Genomic DNA, 27,943 nt, shown 5'->3' with positions numbered 1-27,943 from the left:
TGTGTCTCTGCTCAGTCAGGCACCTCTCCAACACCATCTCATCCTGTTTTCCTTCATTAAATTTTCCTCCAAGAAACCAAGACACAGTTGTCCTGTTTATGGCTTAGCTCAGAGGATTATCTGAGTTCATCTGTATTTTGGTCAGTCTGGGTCTGCTGGGTGAGGGGTTTGTTCTTCGGCTGGAGTTAAACAGTCTGATTTCTCTTAAACTAGAAGGTTTCTCTTCTGCAGACACTGCAGTCAGGGAATTGGACATTTATCCTCTGCCTCCAGGCTCAGTGACTAGACCTCTTGCTGTTTTTTTTTTCTTGCTATTTAAACAATTATTTGTAAATGTCTCTCATTTTTCCAGAATATACAGTACTGTGCAAAAGTTTTAGGCACTTAAAGTAAATTGAGGATACTTTCAAGAATAATGCCATGAATAGTTTTTTATCTATCAATTAATTAATACAAAGTTGAGTAAACAAAAAAAACCTAAATTAAATCAATATTTGCTGTGAGCAGCTTTGCCTTTAAAACAGCAGCAGTTCTCCTCGGTACATCTGCACCCAGTTATTCAGGTACTTGGCAGGTTGGTTGTTCCTGCATCTTGGAGAAGTTGCCACAGTTCTTCTGTGGATTCAGGCGTCTCAGCTGCTTCTGTCTCTTCATGTTAATCCCAGACTGACTCCATGATATTGAGATCAGGCCTCTGTGGGGGCAAAACCATTTGTTGCAGGACTCTTTGTTCTTCATGTCACTGAAGATAGTTCTTTATGACTCTGGCTGGATGTTTGGGCTCATTGTCATGCTGCAGAATAAATTTGTGACCAATCAGACATCACCCTGATTGTGTTGCATTATGGATACGAATCTAAACATCTACTATAACTTTTAAAAAGTACAGTACTATAAATAACAGGAATGGAGCCCTATATCATCTTATATTTTACTATTTTAATATATATGTCAGACTGATGTATAGCACAGGATTTATCCATATATGGTCATGTATTTTTACATGCTTATGTATATAATTTCTGCAAAGCAGGAAAATGAGAATGTGTATGTGATCTCACAGTTGTTCTAATATTACTGGATATACTTATTTATATACTTATTTATATACAAAACACAACACACCGCAGCCATTTTTATATGCTTTCAAATACATTACAAGTAGTGAACTGTACATACTAGTTATTATTACTATTGTTTTTTTCAATAAAGGCGTAGTTTCTTTTTGTCATTTAAAGCCTCTGTTTTACAGCTTTCCTAGAACAGGAGACATGGTGGGTTTCAGTAATGCATCCTAAACTTGTTATGCCCTGAGGTCCTGATAATGGCATCTCATGTGTTGCCAACACAGCCGTGTGGTCTCAGCTCTGCAGTCACATACTGAAGTGCTGCGCAACAGGCTTTCCGCACTCCTGTGGCTCCCGCAGCCGCCTGTCCCACAGCCCTCCGTTCGGTGGCGCTAGAGCACCGGATAAAGTGCCGTGTGGCATGAACAGGGCTGATCCTGCTACATAAGCTCTGGATTTGCCGCAACTTTGATGTGTTATGAAATGAGAGTTGAGTGCGCACTGCAGGAGGAAAGGAATCACAGAAGATTAGTCTTCAGCGCTGTAACCTGTAAAACCACAGAACATGTTACACTCCTACATGAATAAAAATAACTGTGACTAATGTATTTGTTCCCACGTGGTGGATATGTGATGAGCAAAGTGACACACTGTGCAGATATTCGCCCAGTTTATTGTATTTTTGTTCACTTTCAGAGAGATTAAAGCTCGTAATTTTAGATCCCTAATGTTCCAAGGATTGCACTGAAATATGCAGTCACAACAGAAAAACACCTGTGGCACCAATGGCTTTTCATTCTCACTTTATTTTTGTCCTTCTCTGTCTCCATCGTGCGCATTTACGCACACACGGACATGTAATTTAACTCAGCTTTCTGCTACGGGAGCGTCCAATCTAATTCCCCATTGGGATCTTTCGGCATCACACTGACTACATATCAGGTTGTATCACTGTGGTGAAGGGACCGAGAAACATGTCGTTCCTTTTCCTCTGATGTAACAAGTGCTGAAATATACATTTCTGCATCTAACAGCCATCCTTCATCACCGAATTTCCACCAATCGTAACTACATTTCTGTTGACAATTTAGGGAAATATTCCGACTTTCAAACCACTGAGGTCAATGTAATACGCTAGCATGTGTCTCCCAGAAACGCTCAGAGGGAACATTTGGTCCTAAATGCTCTCATTTTCTCTCTCCTTTTAATAGTGCCACACATTTCACTCCACTGGCGCTCAGGAGTAGATTCAGTTAAAAAAAAAAAACACGAGTATACCCTTACACTGATAAATAATATGGTTCATAGTATCTTAAAATATTGCCAAGCACTCATTCAGAGGCTGTTGCATCATTCTGTTGGGGATGAATTAAAAGGACCCCGGATCTGCTCTCCGGCAACAGATAATAGGAGCAGTAGAGGAGCGGCCGCTTGGGTCAGCAGCTCTGCAGGTCTATGTTTAGAGTCCTGGTGGGCGTTAAGAGAGACGGAGGGAGAATGAAGATGCTTCAGCGCCGACCTGCCTGGAGACAAGAGTGGGTCGCTTACAAATAGGCCACAATAGGCCTTTATTCCTCTTTTTTATTCTCGCCCTCTTCGGATGTGTTTTGCTATAATGGGTTACTTTGATTGAACATGCATGAACAGAGAATGTCAACCTTATTTTTAGAAACATTGACTGTATTTGGTCGCATGGACTTTGAGGTCGTAATGAGCCTGCAGCTAGGCCACTACACAGCGTGGGAGTACATAAAATGGGGTTCTGATGTCCTGAAACGTGTCTGACTGCGTGTGAAAAATGTCACTTTCTTCACATGTGATTTGCTGCCATAATTGGATGGTCACATTACTGCATAGTTGCACAACACCGTGTATAAAGCCCAGGGGCATTTAAAGGGTCCAACACGACCTTTTCTCCCTCGGACTATTTGATTGTTCCCGACAGGGGAAAAAAATGAATTGATGTCTCACCTTCCGCACAAGTAGTTTTTTTTTCCCCTCGTTATTATTTCTCAGCACTGTAACCTGCTCCAGGCTGTCATCAACTCTGCATGTTTTCCTTTTTAGACCTGTTGAAATATGCAGTACGTTCCTCATTTGTCATTATGTCAGTTGATATATACACGAGGAGAAATGCAATCCTTAGTTGACAACTTGGTCCTCCTGTGCGTTCACCACAAGACCCCTCCCTTCTCCCCATGATGGCTGGCATGTAAGGTGACACCAGCCAATCACATCTCATTCCGCTTCCACCTAACAGGGTGAAAAAAAAACAGTTCAAGGAGGCGGAAACTGGCTCGGCTGTATATAAGCAGTTAAGCGTGGGATTTCTGTATCAATGTGTCACCCTCCAGTGCTCCACTGTCTGACCGGACGACAGCAAGAGCGCACACAGAGCGCACAGAGACCGGAGATCCGTGCCGGTGTGTGGTGTGGACTTGACCGGCAGTGACCGAGAGGGGAAACCCCAGCCCCTGCAGCTGCTAAACCGGGACAGAAACCCATGCTGCAGCCCGACAGAGCGCTGTCCGTCCGCTGTGGTGCTGAACCGCAGGACACGACCCTTCAACCGGTGACGTAGAGCTCATTCAAGAAACACTTCATCTCAACCTATTATTCAAAAAAACAACAACAACAAACAAACAACAAAGCTGCACGTACATTTTACATATATGGATTTGAAGCAAGTGAAAAAACACAGAAGACACAGAAAACACGGAGCGCGAGTGATGGTCAGACTTCCCCCCGCCCTCGGCGTCACTCCGGCGGCCTGAGCACAGCAGCGCGCTGCCGCTTCGCACCGGAACCCAGCGGAGCCTCCGTAGATGAGGAGAGTGCCAGAGGCTTTCGATCTGTGAGGTACGCTCGGCGTCTCTTACACAAGGAAATTAGGCAGGAAATTTGATAGATTGCACTCGGGAAAGGTTCTACATGCAGCTGCGAAAATGGGCTGTATGAGCTCCAAAGCGCCAGTTGGTAAGACTTGTTTTAATTTGCTCTCATGAAAAGCACGCTGGAGGAAGCCTGGTTTATCGCATTTGTTTTGCTGCAGCCTTTCGCGGGTGCAGAGGCTATGAAGTGAATTCGGGTGCTTGTAGTGCACAGCATGCTGTGCCTGAGATGTGATATGATAGCGCTGCTGAGTCATATGCATATGAATAAGGAGCCTTGAATGTAATATACCGTTTTTAAGGAGCTGGAATTTCAACAATGTCAGTCTATTGGAGGTTAAGTGGTGCGTTATGTGTGCAGGGGTGCATTTTAGTAGTGGGGTGGTGGGGATGAGCTGAGAGGCTGGTGTCTGCAGCCTAAACATCGCGATGCTTCGAGAGTTGCAAGAAGCTTTTTGGTGAGCACGCCAGTCAGAGGCACAGAAGACGGAGGTGCTCTTGACATCGTTGAGAGATGCGCTGTTAAACGGCTTTTATATTTGTGACGAGAAGACTCATCCAGGCACGATGGTTCTGACCGCGCTGACCCAGTTTAGTTGCAAGGTAGGACACCTCTTACTCTTTATTCACACGCACTCGACCGCGCCAGATCTCCAGGTTTACAACTCGTTTATTTTTAAGGAATTTCAGAATAATCTCGCCTTGATGTTAAAGTAAAACGCATGAATTAGTTCGCACTCGCAGACGTCCAAATGTAAACGGACGGGCGCAGCTTTGCACACACACATGCAGCAATACATCGTTCGCTTGTTGCCAAGAAACAAGCTCCCTGTTGCCACCGCATCTATTTGCTCTCACGGTTGTTTACACCTTTGCTGTACGCGTCTCCCATCCGCTCCGCTGGCGGCTAAATGTCGCCGAGGGCCCCGTCCTTTATGTGCTACCCCGACCTCTGACGCGTGTCTCCCCCCCTTTTATTTATTTGACTGGGTCTCCTCCGTAGCAGCCACAAATCAAACGTGCCCCACATCCATCCATCCATCCTTCATCCATTCATCTCCTTCTCTCCCACATAAACAGACGTGGCCGCTTATTCCTTCTGGTGATGTAACTGTGATATGTAACCTGCCCAACTGTGATTTATCCGTTATACCGCGCTTACTGATCCCCTCTCGGCCTTTAATTGGTTGTGTAATCTGTCTCTCCAGTCACTTGATGATTATGGCGCCTTGTCCCCGCGTCTCCTTGTCGCGGAGTGCGTAAGGACATGCCCTAGTCCCATAAACCTCACATAAAGCTCCCGTACCTGAACGTTTATCAAGGTTGCTATTACAGTGGGTCAATTGCTGCCACCTGTTTGACTCTCATATCCAGCCTGTATGTGTGTGACATCACGCTGCTGCTGGTCTTGACCTAATTGTGTTGATTCGCTCATAAGTGTCTCAGAGAGCCCAAAAGGCATGAGAGAGATGCACGGCCGAGGTCTCTATCTGCAGTTTCCACGACAACGGGAACTACAGAGAGAAGAGCGTGTGTGTGTGTGTGTGTGTGTGTGTGTGTGTGTGTGTGTGTGTGTGTGTGTGTGTGTGTGTGTGTGTGTGTGTGAGTGTGTGTGACTTAAGTAAAATAAATAAATAAAAATAAAATGAAGACTGCAATACTCATCTGTTTTGAGGGAAGAGGAGGCACTTTTGGAGCTCCAGCACCGTTTTAGAAAGATCACAGTCAGGGGAAGGAGATTAATTAAGATAAAAAGACGTCGAACAAATGAACAAATTAGCCACAGATTGAGGATGACCGCAGGTCCTCACAGGAGGGCCGTAACAAGTTTCATTCTGCAATGCTTCAGTTCACATACTGTGTGTGTCTCGTCTTTCATCAGAATGCATCTCAATCTCATCAATTTATTCCATTACATCTGTTTATTTCCGTTTCATTTTAGGTCTACAGCTTGCAGCCATGACCCTTAGATTGCATTCCTGGTCTGGCTCAGGGTCATTGCTGCAAATCCATCGGCTACAGAGACTTGTGCATTGCAGACGTGAATGCTAAAGAGTTCTGAAGTGTGCGCAGTCTCGTTTAAAATCTGTTGGGCAACTGTGTGTCGCATTAAAGGACAGTAAACCCGCTCAGCAAACTCACCGACTGAGCGGAGCAGCTTTGCCTCTCTCAGCTCAGGCTGTGCCGGCGCTTTAATGTGAAATGTGTGCATTTTAGGACGATCAGTTGCTGACGTGTCACCATAAAATCCCACTGGGTTCAGGCAAACAGCGGGACTGCATCATGGCCTCTGTGTACCGGCCTCATATGTCTGACACATTCTGGCCATCCGTCTAATGCTACGCGCGCATCTTTCACTCCTCAAGACAATACTTTCATTGACCGAGGTGGCCTAGATTCAACGATACAATACACCCCGGGCATCTGATCTCATCACAACCAATTAAACGGCAGATATTGAATTCTGCTGGTGGGCAACTTGAGCTCAGCGCACAGGTCTTTGACCCGGGGTGAGTCATTGGTCTTGATATTGGACTCAATATTTGAGATGGGTGCTGGCGACTAATCGAGCGAGTTGTTCTTTTCACAGACAGTAACTAGAAACGCCTCCCTGCAGTGGAGGGCTGGAAAGATTAGCCAGGCACTGACATTTAGAGGCCCACCTCTTAATCTCGTTTTGCAAATCTGATTTGAAGAGTGACGAGCACGCGCAGGATTGCACGCGTGCGCATGGCTGAGTGAGCGTCAGTATGTGGCGGACGGGAGCTGTCCGGGTGCTGAAATGTTCAGCTGCGCGCTGCGCTGATGCTGTGTGAGGCCTCATCCACAGGAACAGGTTTTTAGGCACGGTCTACCTTTCGTCCATCATGGTCTACGAGCCTGCCCGGTCATGACGAGAGCAACTGAGAGAAAAGGTTAAACTCATGAAGTCAACCGAACAGGCTTAGCTATATATCTGGGCCGTTAAGTGACGTCTGCAGCCAGGAGGTTGCTTAGTGACATTTGAGCTCCATGTTGCTCTCGCAGCGTGGCTCTGTTTGGTTGTGTTGATGACGTAGCCTGTTCACGTTAGAGAAATGTGTATGAAACAGGGAGGTAAAAAAAAAAAAATCCTAATGCCCTCACAGGCATGTCTCTTATTCTGTGCTTTTTTATGTGTTACACTGCTTCTCTCCCTCTGACAAGCAGAAGAAACTTCATAAAATATCAAACAGGCTTGGGCTGCTGCCAGGGCCTTACCTGCATGACACGGCATGGCTTTAAAGTGCATGGAAGTAGGCCTGCACGCCCGCCCCCTCCCAACTTATCTCACTACAAGTAGTCTCTACAGAGTACGCTACAATAAAGGCTTTTGTGTATACAGAGCCCTGCACTTAGACTTGTACCATGCACAATAAAAAGGAGGGTTCTCCAGAACTACTATATGCTTTCTGAAAGTGCATGGTACAAGCCTGAATACGCTTTTTAAGTTTTATAGCACCCGAAATAATAGGCTACCTGCATCTTGATGTTGCTATGAGTAACTTTAAAGGAAATCTTCCAACAACATCCTATTAAAATGTTTCCTCAGATTTAAAACTTGATTTTTCAAATCAGAAGGCTCTTTGAGTATTTATACATCACAGTTGTCTTTTTAAACAGCCTATTTGTATATTTTGTGTAGGTGTTTGAATGTGGTTTTCTTTGGGGGAAACTGCAGTGAGATACGGCAACATAACATTCCCTTATATGGTCATCGCCCCTCAGTGGCTGCCCTGGGGAGGCATGATGGGTTGGCATGGTGATTGCAACTTTGACCATAAAGGAACGCGCAGTAAGGATTGGCCTAATCCTTAAAACTCATAGTTGGTCGTTATTGCTTTAGTAACTAACAAAATATATTATGAAAAAGATTATCGCCACATTAAAGTGGACGCATTGTTTTCATAATATTATTTGAACGTAGCCTGTTTATGTATGTATCCAGGAGGCTACTATGAGTTGTAAGGTTGTGAATTTGCTATAATCTTCACGTGGCTCTCTTCCTCCTGACAGTGGCGGTCGACGGTTCGTTGCGCGTGGACTGGAGCGCGGCAAGCTCCCTGTCTGACCTCGCGCTTTTGGGCAGCACGCGGACCTGCTTGGCGCGCAGACTGATTCTGACAGCACCTTTGGGCGCACTGGACTTCAGCGAGGTGTCCTTAACTCTCTTTTTTTTTTTTTAAAAAAAAATCAGCCTGGTCTTGTTTTGTAATATAGCCTGAAGACTTAGCTTTAGCCACTTTTATCACTGAAACATTGGCTACTGCTATTTCTGCTTTACAACAATGACAGTTCAAATTTAAACGAACAGGAACAGTCATACAAAAATCATTTGAAGCTTTTAACCACTAGCTTACATCACTTTATGGTTAGGCTGTTTGAAAAGTGGTTATTTCTGACAATAAAAGCGTTCTGGCGCAAATTCACTTATTTTCAAGGTGCATGGAGAAAGGAAGTAGCAGGTTTACCAAAAGGCCAAAACTCCAGCAACGCTTGCAGTAAGTAGCCTATAATGAACAACTTAATTGTTTATCAAAGAACAATTAAGTTGCCCTTTATACTTGGTGTTGCTTATATAAGCCATTTAATGTAAAGGTTAAGAAAAGGACAATACACACAACCTACACATTAAATTGTAGATAAAGAGGTTTTTCTCAGGCAGGTCTATAAAGCTTATATGATTCTTGATAGTAGATAGACTAACTTAACACTCACCTATTGTAGAACAGATAGTAATCTATTGTTTTTAAAATAAACACTATTATTATTATTATTATTATTATTAGGATAAATGATTAGTGTTTCAATTTCACTTGTAATAGGCTGTCACATTAACTGATAGAGCCTGGACTATTACTGTATAAGGAAAACTTAATTCCAATATAGGCTAAATGTTCTCAACAGACATCTGTTTCTTATTGTTATGTGAGTTATGGATGAACTGTATCAATACGCAACCAGGCCAAAATAAGCCAAGTTTATTAAAAGTTAGTTGACCGCCTACCAGACATGACTAATCAAAGATGACAGTCTCTCAGTAATTCGCCACATGAAGCAGAAAATTATTTTCTCAACCTTTCCTGGTTTAATAATTACCTAATAAATCAAGCCATCTAAGTCTTTAATATGTGTTTCAACCCCGGGTTCTTTCTCCATTTTAGTTTTCATTAATGTTAACCAGTTGGTTTCTAATTAGCTATTTGCAAGCCATTCAGCATAATTAGCAATTAATTTTTAATGTGGGATTTTAAATGGAATCTCAGTGTCACAGAGTGTAATGCTGCTCTACTTAAGAGGTGAGAACAGTTTGACTGATTGTGCTGTAGTGGCTCTCTTGAATGGTTGTTTGAATTCAATAGTCTACAGGAAACACACTTTCCTTTCCACTGAACACACATAGACTTCCTGTTGTCTCGTCTTTTTTACCCCAACGGGGCCATTTGACCCTGACATTCAGGACTTTAATGCAAGGTAATGCCTGTTCTTTTTGAACCAAGGCTGTTGAGTTCAAGTTAGTGGCTCAGAGATGATGATGATGATGATGATGATGATGATGATGATGAATCCACCTTGCCTCTTTTATCCATTAGTGCGCACCGTCTGTGTGTGAATCAGATGTGTCGCAGTGAACCAGCCAGGCCACAATTAGCAGCGCCTAAGTGATCCATTATGAAATGCAGCCTCTCACTCTTCATTTCACTGGACGACTGATCTTATCACATGTCTTTCATAGAGGAAGGATTCTCGAACACTTTACACACTCAGGGTTACACTTTGGCTAGATTTGGTCAGATTTTGCTTCAAGAAATAATTCAAAGTTTTGATTTTTGTTGAAGTTGTAGCAACAACTCTTGACTGACACATGACAACTATTTGGTCAATTGAGAACTACTCATGAGAAGACTCTACTCATTTACAATGTGAGGTTCAAATAAATGTCTGGCTTATTTTTTTGTAGCTTCATATTTACCTTAACTTATGCTACCAATGAGAGTAAATGTAGCAATGACGATGCAAATGTCTCATCTGAGACACCAGAGTTAGCTGGAAATACTAACTGATAGTAGGAAGGCACGTGCAAGAGTCTCTAATTTGGCTGTTGTGGCCGTTGGTTGGTGCTCTGTGTGTGTGACATCATCAGTGAATCAGGCATGCAGGCATACTGGGAGGAATTGTTCCATAGCGACCAGTTGCCATAGAAATGTTCCCATTGTGGAAAAGTTGAGTGATAGAGAGAGATAGAAAAGAGAGAGGGAGAGAGAGAGAGAGACAGAGAGAGAGAGAGGTATGCACAGTCGGGCAGAAACGCGGCATGCTGAGGGATGAGAAGCATGTACAGGTTATTTTCCCCGAGGGGAGACAGATATCACACCAGTCTGCTCCACTGAAACCATTCATGGCTTGCATTTTCATATAATTTCACTTTATGATGGAAGTCATAATGTGAAGTGCCTGTGTGTATGTGTGTGTGTGTGTGTGTGTGTGTGTGTCTGTGTGTGTTTTGCTACAGACAAAATACATCTGCAGTGCTGAAGAAAATAGGCCACGCCACAGTGTTTTGCACTTGATGTTTGATAAATAAGAAAAGGGTTTTTGACTCAGCACAATGGCCCAAATTAAATTTCTGTTGTGATGTAACCTAAATTAGCCCAAAAATAGAGTAACAAATACAAATACCTCTCTGCCAGACCTCTTAGGAAACCTGTGGTGTTGTTTGACATCTCTACAATGGAAAACAGGCTTTTCTGGGGCAGCAACATTTGTTATTTAGGGTTAATCACATCATAAAATGGAACTGAAATAACTATACTTAAAAAGCCACATTGAGATATTAAATTAAAGTTTGCAATTTTATGTGAACAAATGTCAATCATGAGTTTGAATAAAGCCACACACCCAAAAAAGCCTTGAAATGCACTTTTGTGTGTGTGTGCAGGCTTTCAGGTGACGCACATAGGGACACAGCAGTCAGGTCAGTTTAATGTCACATGTCAACCTGCACTCTGACTGCTCTTGGTTGCTAACAGGCGCGTTGTGTTGAGGAATATGTTGTGTTTTTCTCAGCGCTGCACTCGCCCGCCGCACTGACTCACGGAGGCAACAGTTAACCAATGATTTAAAAGCCATAGGTGAGCCTGAAGAGCATCATGACAGCCTCTCTAGTGTCTGTGTTCACCAGACCATGAAAATGTATGGCTTCTTGACACTGTGTGTGTGTGTGTGTGTGTGTGTGTGTGTGCACTATTCTTACAAGGGACAAATGTGTGCTTGTTGGAGAGCGTGAAAGAAAAGATGCGGCACTGTGGTCGAACTGAAGCGCTCCGTCTGCTCTAAGCACTGCTCGTGTCTTCCTCTGTGTTCGCTCTGCTGTTCAGTAGGGCAGTGGGGGAGCAGAGGAGGGGGGTGGGAGGGGATGAATGGAGCAGCAGAGCCAGCAGTGCTGTTAACTAGAGCTGTGTGGTGCGATGATGCTCGAGCGTACCAGTGAACCCAGTTTTTAAAAGCCCATACTGATGTATTTGAATGTAATACTCGGAGCATTCTGTGCCTCCAAACTCCAGAAATGACAAGTTTTATCTTTGTCAGTGTAGAGATGTCTCTGAAACAGCATTCACATCATTATGGGATACCCAACTGGAAAAAAGAGAGGTTTAGGGGCATCAGGCAGGGTGAGGCAGGAGTTATAGTGTTGGACCCCTGCAGATGTATAAAATCCTCCCACATCATACTGGAATGATTTCTTCAGGCAACCATTTGATGACAAATAAAACATATTAAGCTGTGGGTGGAAAACATTAACTGCCTGACATCGGATTTTTAATTAAAGACCAACACAATGTATCCTGCTAACCCTACTCGAGGGTATATGTCACATCTTCTCCAGATTATCCTCCCGCTGATCTGTGAGCTCCTCTGCAGCACAAGAGGATTATCATGCCTCGTGGCAGCCGGTGATGCCATCGCGATCTCGGGATCTCCCTTTGCTCTTCCGACAGATAATTTTGTTGTTGTTTGTTTGTTCTTCAGATGGTGTTTTGTTGCTATTAAGTGGAATTGACAGGACAAGGTCAGGCTGATTCCTCTGGGATGGGCTAACTTCATCAGGGTGTCCGCTGTTTTTTATATTCACTGCAAATCAAATCGGGTCCGTATCGAGTGATGACTCATTGATGAAATGACAGAAAATAGGAAAATGTAACTTCAAAATGACTCAACAATCCAAATACTTATCATGTTTACCGGTGGTGCAGTTATTCTAGCAAGTCACGTAGCTCAGTGTTGTTTTTCTAAAAGAAAGCAGCTGAAACCAGACAGACACCACCACATGACTGGACACAATCTGTACCTGTTGAGATATACTTGTCTGCCTAAAACCGTCATCAAATTGCTCCGTCAGCCAAGTGTGTTGACCCATATTGAGTAACAAGACGGTCGCCTCAGCTCAGCATGTGGCCTTTGCTGTTGACGTGCCTGATTCCCACGTGAGTACAGGTAGGGCTATAAAAAGAGTTATCAGACAAAAGAACTTGTCAACACCCGATACTCCCTCTGTGGTTTGACTTTACAGAGCAGACAGATTTGATGGAGGACAGACTGGGAGGAGGGGGTCCATCTTTTGTCTACTGTCTGGTTTTGTAAGGAAATTACCTGTCTAATGGTCTGGACACAGAGCTTTAGCAGTTTCCTTTCAAGAGTTTGAAGATTTCTTTTTTTTATGTGATCAGTTGAATATTAGCAGGTGCATCTTAAATCCCTTATCAGCTGCATCTGGCAGCATTGCAGAGGTCCACTTGGGCATCGCCTGTGTACGAACAATGTCCAAATATAAAACCACTTAACTAGAAATACATTTTTGTGCTTAAATGCCCTCTTTTGTGTAGGCATACAGTAGTTACAGCAAAATACTCAGAGAAGGAAATAGAGAGATGGGGGCTGATATGCAACAAAGGTCCGCCACTATAATGGAACCACAGATGGTGCAGTTATGTAGCATGCGGTTTACCCAATAGCCTACCAGGGCACACCAACAGTGAACTACTCGAGTTGTAGCTTGAGAAGAGTCAGCTCAGTTACCTGAACAATCTATTAGTGTGCTCATTAGCCAGCAGGCTAATTTAACAAACCACCAAAGTTATCATTGAGTAGCCACCAGTGTCACTGGCTTATTTGAAAAAAACAAAAAAAACAACGGTTTTAATCTTCAACATGAAATAATATACAATTAAGTTATGTTTACAAAAAGACAGCAACAGATACGTAGCTGAACATGTCATAATAATCTGCAACATGTTTAAGATGCTATAACATGCTACATATAAACATAAACATTGGCGTATTTATGTGTAGCTCTTGAGGTCATCACTGTTCAGATTCTGTGGGTGTGGGCATGAACATAGATGCACGTGTATGTTGTTGGTGTACACCTTGTGACTCAATAAAGCATTGATTGGTGTGCAAAGAGAAATACCTTCAGTTTTCAAGGTCCTGAAGTACACTGAAGTAGCTGAAGTACACACAGGAGTCTCTCCTCCATCAAAAGACAACACTGGGTTTTCCTGTGTGTCATAGCAGGATGTATTCAGAAGCCGAGTTACATTCATGCTGAGCTGAGCTACAGTAGCAGTTTTCCCCTGAGTCACACTTATTCTCATCATTATTTTATTCTTTCTCTTGTCGTTCCAGGTGAATGTTGATGACACCATTGAAATGTTACCAAAATCAAGAAGAGCTCTCACCATTCAAGAGATTGCTGCATTAGCGCGATCCTCCCTGCATGGTGAGTGCAGCATTTACCCACATAAACAAGTTCATGAAGGCAGCTGATAAACAAACATATGTATTTGTACATACTGTAATTGTATATATGTATACACATACTGAAAATGTCTCACTGTCATACTAAAAATCCCAGATTATGCTGTAGCATAACCCCTAATGTTTGCCTTGTAGGTATTTCCCAGGTAGTGAAGGACCATGTGACAAAGCCTACAGCCATGGCTCAGGGCAGAGTAGCCCATCTCATAGAGTGGAAAGGCTGGTGTAAGCCTATCGACACTCCAGCAGCCCTGGAATCAGACTTCAACTCTTACTCCGACCTCACTGAGGGAGAACAGGAGGCACGCTTTGCTGCTGGTAAGATTTGGTTCTCTGTTTTGAGATGTTTGTTTGTTTAATATATAAATATTACAGGAAAAAACACCCTGCTCTGCTACACTCTAAGCTCAAGCTGAGAGACCGTTTTTTAAATGTGGAAAGGTCACTTGGCAAGAGATACACTGACTCACACACCTTGGACAAGAGCTCGTGAAAATGTGCAAAATCATGATGAAAGATCCCAGAAGAGATCCTCATTAAATGAAAAACCATCATAACAAAAAGGTAAACATATTTTAAACAGGTACAGATGAGTATTAATGTCAGATGTTCACATATAATCACAATAATTATATTTCAAATAGATCCAATCACAATGTGGGCAGAATCAAGGTAAAAAGAACACTTATTAATTCCAGGTGTAAATGCAAAGGCCCGTGATCAGATGTCATTAACCAGATATAGTTTCCAGATACAGATTGCATGTTATATCAGGTGTAAATGAAACATCTGATTCTGCATCTACTGTGTGCAGCCACATCTGTTGCCCTTAACTCTTCTCCTTCACACGTAGAGATGGTTTGCTCCTCTCAGAGCGCTGCTCACCCTCAGCTCATCTGTCTCCTCTATCTTTTACTCACTCACCTCATCTTTTACTTTTCTTTCACTCACTCCTGCCCCCTCTATTCATTATCCCCTTCCTCCTATTCACACTGTCCTGTCTTTTAATGTCCCTTACTGCCCTCTGTCTCTTTATCTCCTCTTTTTCTACGTCTTTTTCACCTCGTCCCTCCTGCCCGCTCTCCCCTCCATTCTCTCGCTCGCTCCCTGCAATGCAGACTCTCAAGGTTAATTTGCACAGTAAGGTTTTGCTCCTGGCTACTGCCACCGTGACTGAGCGATTTTCCTCTATGCCTCCTCTCTTCTCCTTTCTTTTTTCTTCTCTTACATTGCACTATTTACATGACCTCACTCTCTACTCTTCTCTTTCTGGTTTTATCCATTATCACAGTAAAAGTAAGATCTATTTCTTTGGTTTGGATAGTGGTTTTATGACTCAAGTAAGCTGATTTATTACATCAAATCACAAAGTTAAAAGCTCCCAAAATGGTTCTTCACACTCTTTAAATCAAGCATTTTAAACATACTGGTTCTTAACAGTGTTATTGATGGTCTTTGTAGAACTGTTTGAACCTGGCCACCCTTTTCAGATTTTAAATGACACTAAAACAGAGTGTAAAGGGTGTAAACAAGGATTTCTAATGCTCTGCACATCCTTTTATTATATTCATTCAGCATAACTGGGAATGGGGTGGGTTGACTATACATTATAGTCCTATGTTTCTCTTTAGTTTACATCATCAGTCTGTGTCCAGTTTCCACCCCATCAGGGAGCTGCTGACTCCTCTTATTTTTGTCAACTGTCTCCTTGTAGCCCGGTGATGGTGTTACTGTGGGTGACTGGACAGGCTGCGTGAATGTCAGTGAGCACGTCCATACATTAATTGAGCATGTGCAAGTGTGTGAAGTGAGCATTTGTCTGTAAAAGGTGAAGACGTGACAGAAAGAGTGTGTGTGTATGTATTTGTAGGAGGAACCCTAAGAATATAGAATGCAGGTAGGGTTGTCCTATTGATAGAATGATTTCTGCCAGCACACATACACACACACATATACATTCTTTGCAGTTAATCCTGCAGTGTCTCTCCATGCTGCATGAAACTGGCTGCCAACCTTGACACAGAGAGAGGCTTATGTCACAGTGTGTGTTTCTTTATGTGTCTGAATGAAAGAGAGAGAGACAGTGTGTGAGTGAGACAATACATGGAAAGTTCATGTTATGTGTGAAGTGTGTGTATATGTTTGTTAGAGTGGCTGTATTCCAGTTTTTGGTGCACTGTGGTGTGTCAGTGTAGCAAAAGTATATGTGTGTTTACATTATCTTGGCAGCAAACAGGCCTGTTTGAAATTTTCATTTTGGAAAGTGGCATTAGGTGTTGGAAAAAAATCGCTTTGATACCAGTAAAAGCACAATTCAACAGTGCAGCAGAGTGTGATGCTGTAAGAGCTGTGGTGAACTTTGACAAAAACACCACGTCCAACTGCATGTTTTTCTTAAAGTGAGCATCATGCATAAAAAATAAGACTGTGTTCTTTATCCATTTGAAGTTCCTGAGGACTTCTAACCAAGTGAATATTTATGAGGAAAGAGCTGACAAGGGTAAAACCGATTCAGGGCTAATTTACAAAGAAGACAGCCATGCAGTCTACTTAAATAAAAATTTATGACTAGATACGTACAGATAAAGTGAATAAGTCCTAGTTGCAGTAGAAATGTAGCAAGGTTTGTGTGTATGTGAGTACGTGAGAGAGAGAGAGAAGAAGAACCTGTTTCTGTTTCAGACATTCACAGGGAGCACATTCTAGCAAAACTGGGATCAAGGTTAAAATAAGGATGAACAAATTTGGGTTCAATTTAGGCATCATTTCATGAGAGACTTGTTACTGAGCAATTATTTCATTTTGATGTTAATAAAACACTCAGCACTAATGGAAAGTGAAGTTCTGTCACCGTTCCTCCAAAGAGACTATCTGCAGATTAGCGTGCTAACATGCTCACAGTGACATTGTCAAAATGCTGATGTTTAGCAGGTATACTGTTTACCATGTTCACCATCTTAGTTTAGCGTGTTAGCATGCTAACATTTGTTACTTCGCACTGAACACAAAGTACAGCTGAGGCTGATGGAATGTAATGATGGAACAAAAGACTGGTATTGCCACCTAGAACCATGTTGCTAACATGCTAACAAACAGACTTACTGATGATGTAAGGGTCATACAGACAGAGGAACAATCTATCTGTAGGCGTATCTCTCTACTATCTCTTTATCTTTATTTAGGGCACTTTTGTGTGGTATGTAGGTCAGAGACATAAAAAAAAGTGTGTATGCAGGTGAAAGCTTTTTCTTCATTGGTTGAAGGAATTTTAAAAAAGGCTTTCAATGGAGAACTAAAGAGCAGCCTAAACAATTGCATTTGCCGGAGGATATGCCAGTGGTTGTGAGGAGAGTTCAGGGCCCAGCTATAGTGGAAGATGAATGAGAGTATCGATCTCTCTCTGTGGGAGACAACGCATGAATACTGAGCATTGACCGGAGAGAGTCGAGGAGAGAGACGAGAAGAGACTGAAGAGAGAGGGTCAGAGAGATAGAAATCAAAATTGGATGTGAGGGACAAGGCTGAAAGATTGCACAGTGAAAGAAAAGGGAATGGTAGGAATGAGGAGAGTCAGGTGAGTCGATAGAGCATTTTATTGAGAGAGGCGACTGGAAAAAAAGACATGAAGAAGAGAGTAGATGAACGGGGAGGCATAGGTGGAATATTAACCCCCCCCACCCCCAGGGCAGGTACACTAACTAAACTAAAATCACCTGTTCCTCAACAGGATTTACAGCACACTTAAAAGGTATCAAGATGGTTTCTTTCTTGTGACATCTTCAAAGTGAATGTTTAGGCTATTCCTTTATTCAGTAGGACTTTTGTGGCTCTCTTTTTGACATGAATGACTAAGCTCTTTGACTATACAACAAGAAATGCAAAGTTAATAACAGAAAATCACACAGAGGATCAGGGGCCCCTGAGCCCTTAGGAACTGGGGCCCAGGCCTGGTAGACCCGTTTGGTAACCGAGGAATACAAAACAGACAAAGAAGAGGACGAGGGCAAGCAAGGAGATCAAGAGAGAAAAAGAGGGAGGGATATTTACTCTCTGATTGGCCAGCTGCTGATGATGATTGGAGGTGATTGGTCACTGGGACATTGTGGCTTACTGGTTCTGGCGCATGCTGAGTCACGTCAGCCATGCACACACATGCACACACGTCCTCTCCGTAGCCCTGTGTGTGTGCTTCACATGTACATGTTTTCTTTTAAAGAATTGTGACCGAGATAAGCACTGAATGGGACAATTTACAGATTTACAAATAACTAACTCTGCAATAGAGATATTACAATACCTCAGATATATAATACATATGTGTGTATATATATATATATATATATATATATATATATATATGTACACCAAACCAAACACGTACATTCAGTTTTTAAATTGTTTTGCAACTTAATGAGAAAAAAGACAAAAACACAACACCAGAAATGGAGAAATATGAACAAATACACCAGTAAATGAATAAGTCAAGAAACTAAGAACAAAAATAGAATGATGTAAAAGGATTTAGGGTATGCCAGGTTATTAAATTCACCTTGTTGTTCACACCGTGTCATGGAGGCAGTCACTCAATTTCTGGCATAGTTATGATGTTATACTATGAGAGCAAAAACTTGATTTTCATTGAAAATGTCAGTGATGATTACTTTACTAAACTATTTCCTCTGGTATTTCCAATGACATACAGATTTTTTTCTGTGCTTTCATAGCATTCTCTCCATGCTTCTTCTAACTCACCGTCTGCTCTGCGCTGGCAGGAATGCAACCTGCATACCAACACTAACAAACACTCAGTGACAGCCATCTTAAGTGCACCCGCCAAATGACCGCTGAAGAACATCGACTGTAATGGGAATGCTGTCTCTGTCCAGTCTAATTCTACACTGTGCACTTTGTTCCTCGCACAGACCTGCCAATCAAAAAAAGGCTACATGACGTGGCCCTGTGTCTTCTTGTTACCATGCCAACCATGTATTTGCTTGTGTAGCTCATGTGTGTGTGTTTGCAGGTGTGGCTGAGCAGTTTGCCATAGCGGAGGCTAAGCTGAGGGCCTGGTCGTCTGTGGACGGCGATGAGTCCAACGATGACTCATATGACGAAGACTTTCTGCCAGCCAATGAGCCCACCACACAGAGCACAGGTATGCACCCACACACACACAATAGCTAAATCACATTTATTTCCCTCATATTGTCCCATGCTTCATAATTCCCCACCACACACCCTCTTCCTCATCCATCTCTCTCTCTCTCTCTCTCTGTCCCTCTATCTTTCATTGTCCCAGTGCCCTAGTTTTCATCCTCTCCTGACATTTTTTTGCTCCTCGGAGCAATTTGATATCCCTCCTGCAAGTTTAATATCATTTCCTTTTGCTGCAGAGACAGTGTCTGTGTGAGGACGGTGTGTGTGAGCGGGTTATAAATACACAGAGTGTATTTGACCATGGCTATGTGTATGTGCGTGGGTGTGTGTCTACCAGAGCTTTCATCTTGATTACACTGAACCACCAATAACCCGTCCTGTAGCTAATAACATTCAGCTAAGTGTTGTTGCTGTATCTTCATATATTTATCTATGGCTTCTTACCTCCTGGCAAAGGCCATTTAGTGAATGCTGTTTCATATGAACCAGCTTGTACGTGATATTAATCAGCTCTGAAACCTGATCTGATTCAATAACACTGTGAAACCTACTTCTTCACTTCACTGTCATATAGATTTTAACTTTCAGTGTTTTTCAATACCGGCTATATGTAAGGTTTGCTGTTGTATTTCCTGCAAATGTTTGATGCTGCAACCACTCAGTGTCCCTAGAGGAAATATTTCAGTTTCATCTCATGTTTCTTCTTTTATCGCTGTTTTTCTTCCTTCAGGACTTCATGCTTACAGTCTGTATCATTCCCTCTAGATGTGCCATCATATCCTCCCTACTTGAAGGACCTGATCCACAGCCAGCTTTGCCAACATCTGGGCCTGAGAGGGCCCTGTTGTGAGAGTGTAGGAGGCGGAGGAGGAGGAGAGGGAGGTGGCAGCGGAGAGCCCTCTCCTACAGCAGGTTCACCAGACACCCTTTGTTCCAGCCTCTGCAGCCTGGACGAGCACCACCCGCTGCTGCGTGACCTGGGTGGCCACCGTGGCACCCACTCCCACAGCAACGCCGCAGAGCTCGCGGCAAAGATCCTGTCGGCACTGCAGGGAGGGGAGGAGCTGCTGCTTGCCCGACTTCAGAGGGTGGGGCAGAACGGGCCCGGTGGGGGGGACTGCAGCTTCCACAGCCTTGGCGGGGGTGGACGGGGCATCAGGCCCTGTGGGGGTCAGGACTCTCCTTGCTACTCCGTGTCTTACTCTGAGACGTACCTATCACCCGGCGAGGATGACGATACCCCCTGCAAGGACTATGAGAGCCCCGTGTGCCAGGTAGAGGCAGAAGGCAACGGGGTGGAGTACCCGCCCAACTATGACCCACGCAGGAGGGTGTCCGACGTGGCCTCCTCTGGGGTCGTCTCTCTTGATGAGGAGGATGAAGAGGAGGAGGAGGAGGAGGAAAGGCTGGGAGAGCCAAACAACCAATGACTCCTCTCTTCTCACCTCAGTGTTTAGTCCCCCCATGCTCTTTGAAGGGTTTCTTTTCTTTGCAAGAACTTCCCCACTTCTCCATGGTGTCTGAAAAGTTTGAACCTTTGCGCATGTTTTTTTTTTTTTCTCCTCTGACTGAAGTCTAAATCATCCGTCTTTGCCTTACTTGCAGCATCTCAGCTCCTCCTTTCCACATCATAACTGCTTTGTCCCCATTCGATGTATCAACTCTATTTTCTTTCAAGGCGTCCAAACAATCTTTTTTATCAGTGTGAAAACAGGAGTGCTAGACTTGCTACAGCAGCCTATGGTAAAAAAAGTCCAATGACTTACCCGTGGGTATGACGCTCACAGTTTTTGGCTCTGTACCTTCCTGTGAAGCAACTCCAAAAACGGACACCATCATCAGGCAGACAGAGTGACTGAGTCCACAACTCTGACTTACCTTTGCATGTGTTTTGCAAGTGCTGAAATCGATGGGCTGACCCGGTCATGAGCACGGTTTGTAATCTCAGCTGTTCTGTATAACCCCGCCCATCTCCCCAGCGTCTCCCATTGGGGGGGCAGGTCGCACTGCATCCTGGGACCTGTCCTCACCAACCCCCTTCCCTCCCCCTCCTTTGCAAGAGACAAAATAGCATCCTTTTGGGCATGGCTTGCTGAGTATGCCAAACTATTTAACCCTGTCACTACCAATTATGAGCAAATGCTGGAATGTCTTCAAAGTGACAGGACATAGTATGTATTTTAAAATAACAAAGTTTAAAAAAAGATTTGTCACAAATGATATGACAGAAATGATATGCTTTTATTGTACTAGTTTTCTATCACTCAAACATGTTGTTGTTCACATTATTCCAAACATCATTATGATGGACATCTGCCATAATGATCAACTATAGCTACTGGATATTTTTGGGGTTCTGTGGATTCCTGCATGGAAGACACAAGAACTTTGGTTGTCTTAAAAAAATACACAGCAGCAGCAGCAGCATCGACGACAACAAACACAAACAGAATGTTCCTGAAGTGACCCTTCGGCGATAGATGTTCGGCAGGAAGTGGCGCAGGCTGATAAGAGTTGCATTGGAGATTTTCTATATTTTTGTATGCGTTGTCTTGCTTTGATCTCTTTGCCTATGCGGCGTGCCAGTGTATGTGGTTTTTTGCACGAAGCTAACGTGGGTGTAGATTTCTCCTTTTCTTTGTTATCACTGTGTGATATAGTCTACTGGGAAAAAAAATAACAATACAAATGTGAACAAAAAAGTTTTTATTTTATTTTTTATTTCAAAAGAGGATACTGTGATACGGTCTGTTATTGCCATTTGTCATGATCCTCGCAAAGAGCTGTTGTTTTTTCTTTTCCAAAAATGTCAAAATGCTCTTCTTTCTCTCCTCTCATACTGACTCCTGAAAAGCTTTGCCTTTTATTCTGTACTTTCCCTTCTTTTCTATGATGTTTGCAAAAGGGCATGTTTATGTGACACATGCAGATACTCCCATCTCCATGGTGATGTGAGGAGCCCTGTTAAGGTTCTCCCAGAGGGACTGTCATTCATACAACTCAGGAAATCCCATCAGACCAGAGCATCAGTGCATCCCGCCAGCACGCATAACTACACTTATCTCTCACCCCCCCATCTCGGTGTGCTTGTGTGTGTGCATTTTGGGATTTTGAGTGCGTGTTTGTTAGAGAGAGAAAGCCTTGTGTGCGTAGTTATTTTCTACAAATAATTAAAGCACAGATTCAGTCCCCACATTTCTTTTTTTAGTTGTTTGACTGTTTAGAAAAGCCTCAATGTGTGCAGATGTGTGATAGTGTGTGTGGATGTATTGTAAGATGTCAGCAAGCTCCTCAAGCTTGCACTGTATATCCATTCCAAAACCCCTCCACTGCAGCGATTCCCTTTAAAACAGTGTCTGGTGTAGCTGAGCTCTCGTTGGAGGTTTAACTTTTACTGGTGCTGGAGATTAAAAAAAAAAAAAGAATAGCAGCGCATACTTTGGGAAATGATTTTGAAACTAAAATAAGGGAGGACATTGTTAAATCGGCTAACTTAAATAAAAAAAAGCTACATGAAAATGAGAAGTACAAGTCAGGAGAGTTGGAGAAGACAGCGACAACTCAGGGGGAACCATTGAAGCTGTGCCTTTCATTCGTCACCTTTGACCTCCCAAGTTGCACCGTCATCATCACCACATCCTCCACGCTGTCACTCAGGCCATAGCTTCCCAAATAAGCATCCATCTCTCCTTTTCAAATACCTAAAATCAAAGCACTACGAAAACCATCTCAGCCTGAGTTCAACAGAGGCACCAAATATCCTGTTGCATCTCCTGTGTGTATTCTCCCGCCGTAGTTGGAGGTTACAGCGGGGAGATTTACGTCATTGTCCTTTTGGTTGACATTAAAAGCCGGGCGATGCTGGCCAGACGAGGTTGTGCTTTTGTCCGGGCGCGGTGACGTGAGCGCACCATTGTTCATCAGCCCCCCCCCCCACCACCTTTCTATTTATCCACTCGCTCTGTCCACCGTGCTTTTGCTCCGTCTGTCTCTCTGTGTGTCCCCATCCTCTCCCCGCAGTGTGTGTGTGTGTGTGTGAGAGAGAGAGAGAGAGAGAGAGAGGACGAGCACCTTGGTGTGATGTGTTTTTCATTCACCCAGCTGTCTTGTTCTTTCTCTCACATACACATGCATATCAATATACTTCTGAGGACCATTACTACATTCATTCAGTCAGTTAACCTTTAACCTTACCCCATCCTAGAACCTAAAGTCCTAATCCCTTTGTAGAAATGGCACTTGGTTGGATTTTTCTCATCTTGCTATCCTTGTGAGAACATTTTGTCCTCATAAGAATAGAAACAGAATAATTCCGGCTGACACACACACAGACAGCCTGATGAATGTCTCCTCTCTCCATCCTTCTGTCTCTGTCCTGTCATTTCCTGCCACCTCACCCTCTCCTCTCCTCCCACCCCTCTTTGTCTCCGTCCTTTTCTCTTTGCTTCTACCCCCCCCCCCCCTTCCCATTCCTCTCTTCCTTTCCCTCCCTCCATCTATCCCCACAGGGGGCTCATTACGTAACTAAGAGGACATCTGAGTGCTACCTTTGCCGACAGGCAATTAGCCCACGTTTATAAAACCGCCTGACGAACAGGAGATGCTTATCTCTCTCCTGTCTTTTTTTTTTCACCCTTGTGTCTTTTTCCCCTTCACTCCATCTGTACCCTCCCTTCTGTGTCTCACACTGTCTAAATGACATCTTTTGAGGTTAGCTGTCCCAGAAAACTCCTAGTGGTTTGTGGAAAGTGATGACCAATGAAAGAAAGTGTTTCTTGCTCAGCTCTGTTCGGGAGTGATTAATATTTCGTAGACCAATAACAGAAGAACACCCTGCTGTCCTTGAGTCAGCCAGATGTCTTTAGAGTGAAACATGTTTCCTTTTTGTGTGTGAGTGTGTGTGTGTGTGTGTGTGTGTGTCTCTGGGCAGTGTGTTTTAGTTCGTTGCTCCTGGCAAGTGCCGACATTGGATAGCCTACTTATCAGAGAGAAGTGCTCCAGATTCTCTCTGTGTGTGTCTTTGTTAGAGTGTGTGATAGTGGCGGGAGAACCCAGCTCTATAAAAAGACATCAAAACATCTGTCGGTTAGTGTCAAGGCAGGAGGGCATGGTAGTGGCCCCTGTCACCCTATACCCTACTTACCATTTTAGAACAAAGCTGAAGGGCCCCGGGAGCCACACTCACCACACCACTAGGCCCCCAGCGATGGATATTAGGTCAAAAACCTGTGAACACAACTGAGACTGAGATTGTGAAAACTGAATAACACAGAGAGAGATGGTCTGTGTTTAACCCACATTAGCCTCCACTGCTGTGGCTGGTCTTAATTAAAACGTCCCACAATCCTCGGGAGGGGGGGGTGCACGTGATGACACCGGGCACATACACACACACACACAAAATGAAAAGAGACTTACATCAGGTTTGTAGAGTCTAGAGAGCAAAGCCATACAACTCACCCAACAGAGACAAAGACACTATGAACTAACAGGGTACAAGGAAATAGATGACCCAAAATGAATGTACTGTCTCATCCGCATCAATCCAACACACATTCAACCATCTCCTCCCTCTGAAATCTCAATCCTGTCTTGTTCTTTTTCTCCTCTTTTTTTTCCCTTTTTAATTCTTCCTCTTTTGGCTGAATGTAATTATTTGAATATTGCCACCTTGGATTTGAAAAACTGAATCTTTGTTTGCTGCATCTGATATTATTTCCAATTAATAAAATATTGTTATTGTTCTTTGCAAAAAATATATCTCTGGTGTGATTTTTTTAATGTCATATGCAAAATCCTTTAAAGACGGATGGAGTAAGAGATAAATGAGAGAAGTGTGGAGAGCGCTATTAATCTCACTGGATTCCATATGGTGTTTTATGGTTATGGTAATATAATGAACTATTACATTAGCTCACCTCTTCCAAGGCTACTGACTACAGAACATACTCCTTACAGCCACTGGGGTACATATACCATAAAATCTGCTGCAATTAGCTCCATGACACGATGACATCATCATTATTAAGTTATTACCGGGGCAAAAGACAGCAATCAGAAAGAAACCGCACCGTCGCAGTGGTCTTAGTGATCTTACAGCAGTAAGTATTTCATTTTTCCATGACATCATAGGCCCCTGGGGAGCTCGATAATCCATTTGGCCGGTTGGCAGAGCGAGGGGAGGGAAATATCAGAGCAGGACACGATGAATTTCAAACCAAGGCTTGCGTGTGTTATTGTCAGGGTTTTACATGCTTGGACAGTACACACAGACAGGCGTGGTTTGGTGGAGTGTTTCTAAAAATGTGACAACGGAAGGACAGTAGGTCCACATGTTTATGTGAAACCCCAACAGAAAAAAATAGCCCAAGAATGAGCGGCATTAGAAAACTAAACTGCAACTAAACTAAGTTACTCTCTGATGTCAAAGTAGAGTTGAATAGGTCTAATTTGAAATAAAGTAACTATACCTGAAAGACTTTTATGCTGCTTTGCTTGAGCACTTTTCACAGCTCAAGATGTTGGCTGTCTATCAAGGTCTATCCAGGTCAATTCCTAAACTGAGTTTAGCTTTTGTCAAACTGTGTTTCAAGATATATTCAACAAGTCCTCACAGGTTAATTCAAAAAACTCCTACCAGAATATATAACAGCTATACCAAAAATGACTCAATACAATATACAAGCAATAATACAATACAAGCATTTTCTGACCTGCCACCTCAATGGATGAGGTGTGATTTAATTTAAGCAACTAAAGCTCATGGTTAAAAGAATAGTCTGATGTTTTGGGAAATACACGTATTCGGTTTCTTGCCGAGAGTAAGATGAGAAGATCGATACCGAAGGAGATGCATCAAGTACATTAATGATCATTAAAGGTGTTTGTAGTTTTGAACTTTCTGACAGAGCCATGCTAGCTGTTTCCCTCTGCTTCCAGTGTTTATGCTAAGCTAAGCGCATCTTCTTGGCTCTCACTCCATGCACAGATATGAGAGTCGTCCATCTCCCAAAACACTGCGCTATTCCTTTAAGGTTAGGGAAAGATCATAGTCACAGTTGAAAGAGACCAATATTGACTGAAGGAGACAAGATGCAAATTGTGATTTCCAGTATGGAAGTCATATGCTTACATCACTTGTCAGAAAAACGTAGGTCTTTAAAGGTTTGATCACACAATCATTTTTCTGATGAAGACAGTTCCTATGAAACTGAATATTTTTGATCATACACGTCTAAGTTATTGGACTGTTTAGCCTAAAGCAGATATTCATCAAAGGGTAAACACCACTAGTATTCTAAAAACAACACACCATGATCGCAGCGAGAAGCATGAGAGGAGCATCAGATCTCCAGTTTCAGGAAGGCCTCAATCAGACCGATGCACCTGCAGCACATGACCCTGATGTCAGGGGTCACCAAGGTGTGGAATATCATTGTTCCCCACAATACTGCCTCCCTTTTCCATGTACCTCGCTAGTTGGTGAAATTGTGTCATGACCTGCAGTTTGACTTGCAGGCAGAAGACTGCTAAAGAAAGCCACTCTAGGCTTTCCTGATGATGCCTGTGTTTAGATCAGCGAGTGTACATGCCATAAGAAAAGGTGAGGCAGGTACATCTAAGCAAGTCGCCTAGGTCACTTATTCCTCCTCAAACCAGCCATTATCAGAAGATCAAACTCCTCTAAAGGGCCATCTTTCCGAATCTCATGTTGTCATCCTCACATCAGAATTGCACCTTATTTACAGGAAGGGGGGGGGGGGGATCTCTGTTGCTCTCATTTACCTTCTCACTCTCACCCAGTCTCTCCTGTGTTTATTTTCTCTCAAACTTGCAGGTTTTCCTTTGATCATCTCTTGTCACCTGAGTTACCTGGCAGACAGAGCTCCAGGCTCCCTCTGAGACGAAAGAGAAACAGAGACTGAGTCAGAGACAGTATTTATCATACTAAGACGTACCCATGTTTACATTACATTCATAAACAGGCAGAAGGCTTGATTCTTACTTCTGACAAACCACATAAGTTATTATGTGTTTATATTGCATTATGTCACCCTAAAAAGTTGGACAAAATCAGTTCAGACACACTATAAATACTGCATGCAGTTTATCTATTTGTTTTTTGTTTGTTTTTACAGAAAAAGTAGTAGATGTTGGCAGCAGGACTGAGTTAAAAAATTACACATAAAAAAGATGAACTTTTTCTCATCTTGTCTGTGGACATATGGTGGTGGAACCACATGTAATATTCTCAGCTCAGGCAGCCATGCAAAAGATCAGATCTTTGTTAGAGTGAAAATCAGAATTTGCAGAGTGGCTGCCACATAGGCTGTGAATGGAGGATAACCAGAAGTGTCTGTGTCAACTGAGACCACTGAGACATTAGTCTACGTATAACTGTGAACACTGCTAAAGCAAGTCGACAGCCAGGCTAGTGTTTCTGTGAAGCAGAATTTAGGGACAGCAGTGTTTTAAGCTCAATGCTAACATCAGCATGCTAACACTGCCCTCCGTAATGGAGATATAGAGAATTTCTGACAGCTACGATTTCTCCCACTTGGTTAAAAGAACTACATAAATCAATGAAGCTGTTGGAAAATGACTGTAAAACTAACTAATACAATGGATTCAGTCAATTTGTTATGAACCTAAAATACGTAACACTGCAAATGTAGCTAATTTAAGGCCATTTTAATGTTGTTACTACAAGGCTAACCATGCGTGACATGGAGTCAAGTCAAGTCAGAATGATGGGTTTTATGTTCCTGACACATCCTGACACTACATGAATAAAATCAAATACTCACAATGACCATGCTAACAAATTGATGTTTAATAGGCATACTGTACATTTAGTTCAGCTTGATAGCTTGCTAGCATCCCAACATGCACTAATTAGTACAAAAAACAGTACAGCTGAGGCTGATGGGAATGTCATTTTTGCAGGTATTTGGTCATAAACAAAAGTATCAGAGAAACTGAAATCTTGAG

At 43.0% G+C, this 27,943-nt stretch overlaps 1 protein-coding gene across 1 annotated transcript; it reads left to right on the top strand.

Moving 5' to 3' along the window:
* The first annotated feature begins 7,997 nt into the window (after nucleotides 1–7,997).
* On the top strand, nucleotides 7,998–22,646 carry zgc:165508 (uncharacterized protein LOC100101652 homolog). The gene is made up of 5 exons (XM_042415127.1): nucleotides 7,998–8,133; nucleotides 13,664–13,757; nucleotides 13,931–14,113; nucleotides 18,819–18,950; nucleotides 19,718–22,646. The coding sequence occupies exons 2-5, from the start codon at nucleotides 13,688–13,690 to the stop codon at nucleotides 20,380–20,382; spliced, it is 1,050 nt and encodes a 349-aa protein (XP_042271061.1). The 5' UTR covers nucleotides 7,998–8,133; nucleotides 13,664–13,687; the 3' UTR covers nucleotides 20,383–22,646.
* Nucleotides 22,647–27,943: the final 5,297 nt, after the last annotated feature.

Source organism: Thunnus maccoyii, chromosome 6 (genome assembly GCF_910596095.1).
Source record: "Thunnus maccoyii chromosome 6, fThuMac1.1, whole genome shotgun sequence".
In the NCBI taxonomy this organism is placed as follows: Eukaryota; Metazoa; Chordata; class Actinopteri; order Scombriformes; family Scombridae; genus Thunnus; species Thunnus maccoyii.
This window is presented reverse-complemented; position numbering and strand designations above follow the sequence as displayed.

Excerpts from the sequence above, each read along its gene's own strand:
- zgc:165508 (XM_042415127.1), top strand. The coding sequence starts at position 13,688 with ATGTTACCAAAATCAAGAAGAGCTCTCACCATTCAAGAGATTGCTGCA. Across the intron at positions 13,758-13,930 it reads AGCGCGATCCTCCCTGCATG|GTATTTCCCAGGTAGTGAAG; the intron begins GTGAGTGCAGCA and ends TTTGCCTTGTAG. Across the intron at positions 14,114-18,818 it reads GGAGGCACGCTTTGCTGCTG|GTGTGGCTGAGCAGTTTGCC; the intron begins GTAAGATTTGGT and ends GTGTGTTTGCAG.